Here is a 10,604-nt window from a genome sequence, read left to right as displayed (position 1 = left end):
ACAATCCATCGCTTCACTCAGAATTTATAATAGTAGGTAACATGTAGAAACAATAATGACTAATAGTTATTGTATAATTTTAATGTCTTATCAAAAATTATTAGAATTATTAAAATAATATTTTAATTTCATTGAACATACAGGGTGAAGTTGGTTTACCAGGAAGACCAGGAAAAGACGGAGAACCTGGAAAAATTGGTGAAATTGGTAAACTGGACTTTTGTATTAAAATTAAACATTTTTCTTTCAAAAAAAAAATTCGATTAGATATTGACAATTTATACTCCATTAAATTTGAATTAAATTAACACTGTAATTTGTCAACTATTTCTCATATTATGATATTCTATACATTTTCATATTTATGATTTTTTATAAACACTATAATCACAAAAAAATATTGGTGATTTATTAACAAACATACAACAATATTCAAATAATATAAAATACGTATCTATAATTCATTATATTGTCAACAGGGCCTTCGGGAGAAAAGGGAGAACGTGGAAAACGGGGACCAAAAGGTAATAAAATTTATAATATTATTATTACATGTCTACTATTGATATTACCACTGTTAATAATATATAAAATTACCTATTTAATAAATATTGTATTCTTTTACATCAAATATCAATTATATTCAATTACATATTCATTTTGCAAATAATAAGCAAAATTATATACAATAATTATTATAATGTAACACACCTCAAACACTTACAGAAGCCAATGTTTAAGTAAAAAGTTTTACTGTTTTAGAAATCAATAACTTCACTCTAAACAACATAAGGTTAAAAAAGTCACAATCAATGAAGATACTTGCGATAGAATTTTACAAAATCAATTTAAATTTTAAATTCTAATGATTTTTACATTTTCTGACCTTTAAAGGTTGAGATTTAAGTATATTATGTATTAGAAGCGACAAATTGATTAATTGATACCCTACAGTTAATAATTTATTATATAGATTTTATTTTTCTATAAAAAAAAAAAACAAATTATTATTATTTTACTGAGTACCTATAACTGAAATGTATCACATTGAGGGTTAAAACTACTAAAATTTTAAATATTTAGAAAACAATTTTAAGACTCGTAATTACTTTTTTAGGTATTATTTATATGATACATAACTAAAAAAGTAATTGATACATTTTCTATGTTAAAGTTACACAATAAATACGGCGACAATAAATTAATTTATCTGGACTTTACTTTCATGTAAAAAAATGTGTGCGATTATTGGACGCAACGCATTTGATTTCTATACATTGTTTGCACGGTTCGCATAAATCAAAAAATATTTTCACTGCACAATTTATTACGTAAATTATTTATCTGATGTATATTTGATAACATCTGACCATAATATTGTGTACATACATATTGTGAGTCCTAGACATACTGACCTACTCTATTCCATTTGTAAACACGAATATTTTATCTGTCAAATAATGATATTTATTATATAAATAGGAGTAATATTATGTATCAGCCATTTTGACAGGGCCTAAAATTGCCTTTATTAATTAGTATCAATATTCAGCACAGTTCTGTGTGTTACCTATTTGAAATTTAATTTATTGGAAAATATAATAGAGTGTGTTTATAAAATTGAATGATATTTTGATATTTGACTAGTGTAGTGTAATCATTCCAGGACAATTATTTCAATTAGTTATATGATGCAAATAATTAAATATGATTTTAAAAATGTCATTCGTAGAATATTGATTTTTTGTTATGAAATTACAGTATATTATGTAACTGATTATCTTAAAATATTGGTTGACTTCAATAGTTTTGGAATCTATCTAGGTATCCTGATGTAACCTTAAATAAATTAACATTTCATCATTCAAAATATTTTTATTTCCTGTATCTTTCTTAAAAATATTAAAATCACCAATTTGAAAGACACTAAACATAACATAGTTATCAAAATAAGTTTTCATTTTTATCTAATCGTGTTGAAACGTCGATTTATCAAATAACCATTTTAAGAATAAAATGTAATCGTAATGTTGCGTATTTCCGCATGAATGAAACGTTGTCATTTAAACTAGTTCTTCGCCGTAATATTGGCACTAAAACTTTCATTGTGTTTAAATGGTTTTTTGAGTGTGTTTTTTACTTATGTTTATATATTATATATACAGTATACTCAACCTTCGAAAAATGGCACTCCACTACCTTGAGGCAACGATTGCTGTAGTTTTTACTATAGTAACATAAAAACAAAATGTCATATTTACGTAACTATTATTTTAGGTCATCCTGGAGAAATAGGTCCAATGGGTATCAAAGGCCACGAAGGCGAGAAAGGTGACAAGTGTGAACGAGGAGATCGAGGATTTGAAGGTCAAAAAGGAGAAATGGTAATATATAAACCACTATTTGATAAAGTTTCTTAAAATTATCAATGAAAACATCAGTCAAAGTATCATATTTTATAATATAAAAGTATCTTTTTTTAGCTCCCTTCTCACTATTCATTTTTATTCTGCAAATATAGATATTTGCATACTTATAATTTTCCTTTTCCAATATTCAATAGCTATCAACAAAATAAATACAGCATCATCCATATATTTAAGATAACAACGGTAAAAATTGAATTTTAGAAAATAGGAAAGAGAAGTCTAACATGATATAAAACTTTAACATTTATCTAATTAAAGCCTACTGGTATTTTTTAATAATCATTTCCGGGAGAAATTCTCAAGAGTAACTCATTTAATGGGAAAACAACCACTTCTTTAACAAAAATAGTGTTTTTAAACGATCATTTGATTAAATATAATAACTACAACTTTGGTAAAAGTTAAAAGTACAAATACTGAAATGTTTTATGACTTAATTGTAATATATGAGTCAACATTCATAGTAAATTTTTTTATAAAAAATATAAATTTATTTTTAAATATTATTTAAAGTATTATGTATGACCGAGAATACAAAATATATTCAGGTATTGATACCTGATAAACCAATAAATGGCCAATAAATATATTCAAGATACTCGTATTTCATTTCACTTAAGGTAAATACGGGTTTTTTATAATTATTGTTTTTGTTGTCTTATATTAATTAAGATTTTGTATCAGTGATAGTACGTCTTAATGAGAACGTGAATTATAAAATGTAGTATTCCATCTTAATGTGAATACTGAATACGTTAAATGATATAGACTCTAATTTAGATGTTTTTAATTGTAGTACAATACAACAAAATTAAAATGCCATCATGTAAAAATAAGATTTACGATATTATTATTATTATTATTATTATTATTATTATTATTATTATTATTATTATTATTATTATTATTACCATTCGTGAGCATGAACGTCTTAAGACCTATTCAATGTAAACGATATTACAACCAAACAAAAGAAAATGTTAGAAAATTGTTTTTCTTTGTGTTAAAAAAAAACAAGTATTTACAATACGGTTTTTGTGCTAAATGAGAGTCATTTGTCAAACGGAAGTGAGGATTAACAACAACAAAAAATGTTCGTTAAGATAAATGAGTTTATGTATAGTATTTACTATCTAGAAACATAGAAGCCTTGGATATTTGATTAAAATAATTAAAACATTGAAAAATACCTTACATGAACTGGTAGATACCTCAAAGATCAACAAAGCATTTAATAGATTGGTTTATTCACACATCTTATTTGGAAATTTATATTTAATTACTTATACATTTGTTTATCACTGGTGAATTCTTGTTTTTTTTACTTTTTCTAGTAATTAAATAGTAGCTAAAAATGAATAAGTTTTTTGTATAAAGTTTACAATATAACAAATTATTATTTCTAAGGGCCCCATTGGATTAATAGGAACTAAAGGCAATGATGGTCCGGTTGGAATTCCAGGTGTTGAAGGTTTGCCAGGTCCCAAAGGAATCGAAGGAGTAGCTGGAAACAAGGTTTGTTGGAATAAAATGTTTTATTCACTTTCTAGAAATAAAAATGAGAACAAAGTTAGTTTTCAATATATATATCGAGGAAGTAACATCGTAATTCCTATTAAAATCTAAAAAACTTCTTCTCCACTATTTAAGTAAATACAATTACAGTAGTTTTCAGAAGTTCCTTTATCGTACAGTGGAAAATATTCGATTTTTATTTCCGTACAGGGCGAACAAGGATCTCCAGGACCTCCGGGTCCTCCGGGACCACCTGGTGAATTACCACTATTACCACCTGAATTGGCGGGATTTCAGCAAAACGCTTTGGCCCGTTGGAGACGGGAATTCAATGACATCAATACCGAAGACAGTGCAAAAACAAAAACGAGTAGTTCGGGGCCGAGTGACAATAACGATGGCCCTAAATACATAGACATTGTTAGTTCAATTTACAGTATGAGACAAGACTTGGAACGAATAAGAAAGCCCGTCGGAACCCGTGAAAACCCCGTCATGACGTGCAAAGATTTGTTTTACGGGCATCCACAGTTTAAAGATGGTAATAATTATAAATATATTCATACGATAAACGTTAATTAGTTTACGGTATCTTATCACACGAACTTACACAGAACCGAAATTGTATAAATAATGATCAAGCAATTACAATTATTAACAGTGTATACGCTTTTAGACTTTAGCGAAACACACAAGAACACAAGAACAGTTATGATTACTTATGTAACCAAAACCTATTAATTATTGTTATTAATATACTTAAGTAGTTGACACAATACCTCCGTAAAAAGTTATAGTCGTGCTTAAAACGGTTATTATAACTCCTACGCATAAAATATCAAACAATATTCATGGGGTGGTAGATTAATTGTGTCGGATATAACCTATTTGTGTACAAAATCACTGGAATACTAAAATTACTATCCGATTTCAGAATTATTTGTCCGTTTCATTGTAGAACATTCAATTTATTCAAAAACTTTATCCAAAACTATTTGTTCGGATCCAGTGTATTAAATATATTATATCACATGCATCCTAATTGCTTATAGTTAATTTACTAAGTACACGATGTATAATATACATTATAAACAGTTGTTGTTTTTTTCGATTAACTGTTTAAATGTAAAATAACGATTATTCACAGCTTACATGCTTCTGATATATTTACCGATAGTGTACAAATTAAAATGCGCAAGTGATTTTACTGTTTAAATAATGAAGCTATAAACAATTTTATTTTTATTTCGTAGTATTTTGAGTGAATATTGAAAATGATATAGATTTTGCGCTAAGGTAATGTTCAGCTGAAGATAGTTTAAAACTGAAAATTTTTTACAGTTTTATAGCAAAAATATTAAGATAATTTATGTATTATGTTAAATATAGATGAGTTAACCAATTCAAGCAACTTCGATTCTATCGTCCTTTTAGGCTAATGGTTATCATATATTGGTACACACAATATAAATAAAGTTATGTTTCCAAAGATTTATAAAAAAAAAATGAATTAATCAATAAATTCATAATTTTAAAATAAATTTATTGGTAATTAGTTTGAATAGTTCTGTTTTTAGTCATTAGTGATATGCGACTGATCCGGTTAAAATAATTTTAGAACCCTAATCTAGACTATAAAAAATATTTATAAGGTACATCATCGAAGAAAGAAAAATCATTCATTGTATTCCTCAAATCACGATGTGTAAACTATGTCTTAGGTACTTGTTAAGTGAAAAAAATTTTTTTTAACCGAACTTTAAATTTTACATCGATGGATGCAAAACCACAACAATAATACTAGAGAATATTGTCGTACCGAAAATGTATGAAAATAATATAAATTTAAAACTGAATTTCAATGAACTAAACCGTTATGAATTTGTCTATATGTAATATTACTAATAATTTATTCCATTGCCATTGGCGAACGATAAATATATCTTGTCGAATTCAAGCAAAAATAATAATATTATAATTTTGGGGCGAGCTCAATGTAGAATGATTGATTTCGCAAGGCTATATTATAATCGCTACCTGACCGCCAGACGAACCGTTTTATATTATTGATAATCATTAATAATAGTGTCAGATGAGAATATTGTATAATAATAATATATTAGGTATGCATTGGAGTACTACGAACTGTATCGTAGATATTTACGTCAAACGTCTCTATAAATTATAAAATTATTTTGTAATATCGGTCCAATGACGGTGTTAATGCGTTTTAGGATGGTACTGGATTGACCCAAACTTGGGTATGCCATACGATGCCGTGTACGTGTACTGTAACATGAGTAGCGGAGGAGAAACTTGCGTATTTCCAGACATACACTCAAGTCAAATGCCGAACATCCCGTGGCGTAAGGAGGGTGACAAGACGGACTGGTATTCAAATCTCAGGGGTGGTTTCAAAGTAAGATATTATTGAAATACGATAATATAGTAAACTGCGCTCGTCTGTGTCGTGTGTGGCGTGTGCGTAGATGTCGCAGCAGGTATTCAAAAATATTATAAAATAAAAAAAAACAACGTTTGCCAAATCGAATTACATTTTAATCGCCATGATTGCTGGGGCTGCGATTTTTCGGGTAAACTTTTTTCCCCGCGTTAGCTCGCCGCCATTTGCCACACATCACCGTCGAATGATGCGTCATAAAAAATCGTTTTATGTTTACCCCGGTGACAGCATCACCGGAAATCCATCAGCATACTTTTGAGGACAGGATCTCATGTAATAGTTATATTTGAACATTTTAATGTAACCTACTCCTCGGCCGTTATATTGTGATGACGACTGTTGCGGCTCGGGTACGATATTTGTTATAGGACGATGGAAGAATGTTTTCAATAATTCATAAATAATAAATTATTTATTAATTTCCATTGCGCGCAACTTTACTATCGTTATTTTATAATTATTATGACATTTATCATGTATGTGTAATGTGTATGATTTAATTTCATAATATATCATTTCATTGAATTTTCCAGAAAAAATAATTGCTAAAAAATGGAAAAAATATTCAAATAATAATCAATAAAATGTCATTACTTATTCGCTATAGATGCTTACAATAAATTGTATTGTAATTTTTAATCCTAGATCTTCGTATAATCAGGATTTTTTAATCGATTTTTTGTCGATTACGCTTAAATAAACAATTTGATTTCCATTAATAATTATTCTGTATATGTTTTGAAGTGGGTAATAACTTATAGCCATTTTGAGTACCAAATTAAAATAGAAAAAAAATTTATGTTCTCATTAAATGAAATACTAAAAATTCAGTTTTTACATTCATGTAAGTACCTACTTACATATAAAATAAGATATTTATACTCATTTTTATGGAATTGAAAGATGTGTAAATGGTAAAAACTATGCTAACAAAAAACCACTCAAAAATATTGACGAACATACTGTATGTTCGATAGATAAATATTAATAAATGTAAACATTTTTTTTTATTGTTCGTACACAAATATTATTTTCTGATGCATTTTTTTACTTATTCCTAATATAAGGCCTTTAAATAAATGGGTGAAGCAAGAAGTGTTGTATAAATCCCAGAGTGTTCCATCTAACATTTATCATCGTTTGACGAATCTTAAGCAAGGTATCTTATAAGAAGATTAACGCAACACCATATTATCATCCTTTTTGGTGTAATTTCGAGTCTTCGGTTTTAATACTGTAATTTATTGAACACATTCATTACTATAAACACGTACACATGAAGCATGTACATTTATTAGGTTTATAGTTGTAATCTAATTGTACGAAATTACTCATCATTGTTTAACGATTTAGTTTTAATTATCTATTTCATATAGACTCACTATATAAAACACATTACAAGTTAATATTTTTCTTTAATACACGTCTCATGGGAAATTAAAAACAACTCTTAAAATTCAAAAAAATAATTAAGATTAATGTTGTGGGATTTGAAAAGCACTTGTATAATAATCAAAATAACACTCACTGAAATTTATAAACTCTTGTATATTTTCTAAATGATTCTAAACACCACCTTCATAGTTAGCAAATATCAACAAGTTACAATAACTCAAGGGTCATGTTCTAAAATAATTTTTTTAGAGATCCGTAGTATGCACTTTTTTTATTCACAAACAATATAAAAAACAAACTACAATAACTTTTTTTGCATGTTAAGATATTTTGTTCTAAATAAACATTGAACTATTTTTAATAAAACTTAAGTGTACGGAGTACAGTGTTGTGCTCTACAATTCTAAGTACAACAACTTTACTTTTTTTAAAGAATTGTAAGTGAGCGAAATTCATCTATTATTTTCATAAACTTACTATTAAAATATTATAACTTAACATCATAATTTTAAACATATAATAACCCACTTTATTTATAATCAGCATTCATAATTTTGTATAAGATTAAATAAAACTGAATTTACTGGAAAAAATTTAAAATACTATTCTTATTGTACTAATTCGTGGAAATGAGGCAGGTAGGATTATTATTTTACTCCAAGTATTACTTATTACGAGCACATTGCTTTTCCAAATATCTTTTTTAAATTAAATAGAAAACATTGAGCTGAATCTCAAATATTTGAGTCAACTGAGCTTCTTTTAATTATCAATATAAATTTGAAAAATCCAACCGATTGGTTGGATCGATTGATTGTATAATCTTTAATAAAAATGAAAAACAAAATTAATAATCATAAAATCTCTAAAAACTTTTCTTCAACTTAAAAGTTTTAAATCTACAGGATTATATATTGTAGGAGTCTATTGTTCAAGAATATTATCTTCGCAAGTTCCTTATTGTAGTTAAAACTAATTTAATGTAAAATTCCCAACATCTATTCCGTACATCAATGCCAGTAGCAATTAACAATACTTTTACAAACTAGCTTTTTTATTAGATTAAACTATTGTTATTTTTCCAACACGTCTTGACGATAGCTCCATAAAATCACAACAATAATACTAAAAGATTCAATCAACTTTAGTTATCTCAGTTATACTTAGTAATCAATATTCGACATTATGTATAAAATATTCATAAATAAATATGTATAATATTATACAAAATAAATATTACATCTCATACTATTTTTAATTCCATTTAATATAATACCTATATTTTATTTATGAAATTAAGAAAATTTTAACACAAATATCTCTTAGGCATTTTCTACAAAAAAATACATTTTGCATTCTTATTGGCTAATGCATCTACTATTTAAAATTACATTATTATCCATCTGCCTCTTCTAAACTATATTTCTATATAATTTTTAGAATACTTAGTTTAATGTATGTTCATTAAGTTATTCGAAAATACTTAAGTTTCTAAGACTGTAATACAATATATAAATGTTTAACCAACAATGGATTTTGGGAATTCTTGCGTGGGTAAATGTTCATCTATTATTATGCTTTTCAAGTTGGTAAAAGTCAAATTAATTTTTCAAATTCTTATTTAAAAAAATTTATGATTTATGTATAGACAATATAATATGTATCTTCAATAGTATTATTGAGAAATTCATATACTTTTTAATAAATATTTTGACAATCAACCGATAATAACCTTCTAAAATGTCTTAAAAGCAGCACTTCATCACTCTTTCATTGAAAATAATCATTGTCATCTATTTTATTACGTAGTAACGTCAAATCTACAAATTCAAAGCTAAAAATATATCAATATCGTAGGAACCAATTTAATAATTGTCGAAAAAGACGATAAATTAAAAATGATTTTATAATAAGTAGAATTTCATCAATTTAAATTTATATACATTTAAAAAAAAGTTCAAGGTTTAGTATTCAATATTGGAAATCATTTCAAACTAATATCAAGTTATAAACCTGGGTTGTTTCGGGGTGTTTTCCGACCAAATCTTATCGTTACAAAAAGCATGTTGCATTTTGGCTACAAATATTTTTGCCACCCACAACACAGAATTATATTTGCTATCAAAATGTAATATTATGGTTTTTATTTGGTGTGAATTGTTCAAGTGTTTGAATAAAACAATACAATATGTCATTCAATGTATGAATTACCTTACTGTGGATAGATACAGTAAAACCACAATAATTTCGCTAAAATGTATATTTTGCATTGTTATATTGTTAATAGATTACTTACGAAACTGTGGGACCAGTGCAAATGAACTTCCTACGACTTCTCAGCCAAAATGGATACCAAAACTTCACGTACACGTGCATCAACAGTGCTGCGTGGTTCAATGCAAAGTCCAACTCATACGACATGGCTGTCAAGTTTATGGGAGAAAATTCGATACAATTTTCGTCTGAACAAGGATCACCAAAAGTGGACGTGTTAGTCGACGGCTGCAAAGTGAGTAGAAATCTTTTTGTTTTTTATTAAAGAAATGGGCTCAATACATAGTTTTAAGTATAAAGTAGGTATTACCACCTTCTAGCATTTTGACACGATATTGTGATAATGATAAAACGCTATAACGAAATGAGGAACATCCTGCAGTTGAGTGGTTGAGAGCAAAGTCTAAACATTTCATTTTAGATATTAAGCAAAGCGACAAATGTATTGATTTTACTATGATGTGTGGTTTTATAAGTGTGTATAATATGCGTGTGTGTGTGTGTGTGTGTGTGTGTGTGTGTAACTG

General features: G+C 27.1%; 1 protein-coding gene across 1 annotated transcript; it reads left to right on the top strand.

The window, feature by feature from the left end:
• The first annotated feature begins 139 nt into the window (after positions 1 to 139).
• LOC111028713 (collagen alpha-1(XI) chain-like) lies at positions 140 to 10,357 on the top strand. The gene is made up of 7 exons (XM_022307445.1): positions 140 to 207; positions 480 to 524; positions 2,278 to 2,384; positions 3,837 to 3,944; positions 4,155 to 4,485; positions 6,179 to 6,363; positions 10,091 to 10,357. The coding sequence occupies exons 3-7, from the start codon at positions 2,301 to 2,303 to the stop codon at positions 10,340 to 10,342; spliced, it is 960 nt and encodes a 319-aa protein (XP_022163137.1). The 5' UTR covers positions 140 to 207; positions 480 to 524; positions 2,278 to 2,300; the 3' UTR covers positions 10,343 to 10,357.
• The last annotated feature ends 247 nt before the right edge of the window (positions 10,358 to 10,604 follow it).

This window comes from Myzus persicae, unplaced genomic scaffold (genome assembly GCF_001856785.1).
Source record: "Myzus persicae strain clone G006 unplaced genomic scaffold, MPER_G0061.0, whole genome shotgun sequence".
NCBI classification, from domain to species: Eukaryota; Metazoa; Arthropoda; class Insecta; order Hemiptera; family Aphididae; genus Myzus; species Myzus persicae.
This window is presented reverse-complemented; position numbering and strand designations above follow the sequence as displayed.

What these genes read in the sequence shown, in the direction of transcription:
- LOC111028713 (XM_022307445.1), top strand. Translation starts at nt 2,301, where the DNA reads ATGGGTATCAAAGGCCACGAAGGCGAGAAAGGTGACAAGTGTGAACGA. An exon ending in AAGGAGTAGCTGGAAACAAG is followed by an intron (nt 3,945 to 4,154) that starts GTTTGTTGGAAT and finishes ATTTCCGTACAG; the next exon opens with GGCGAACAAGGATCTCCAGG. An exon ending in GCATCCACAGTTTAAAGATG is followed by an intron (nt 4,486 to 6,178) that starts GTAATAATTATA and finishes AATGCGTTTTAG; the next exon opens with GATGGTACTGGATTGACCCA.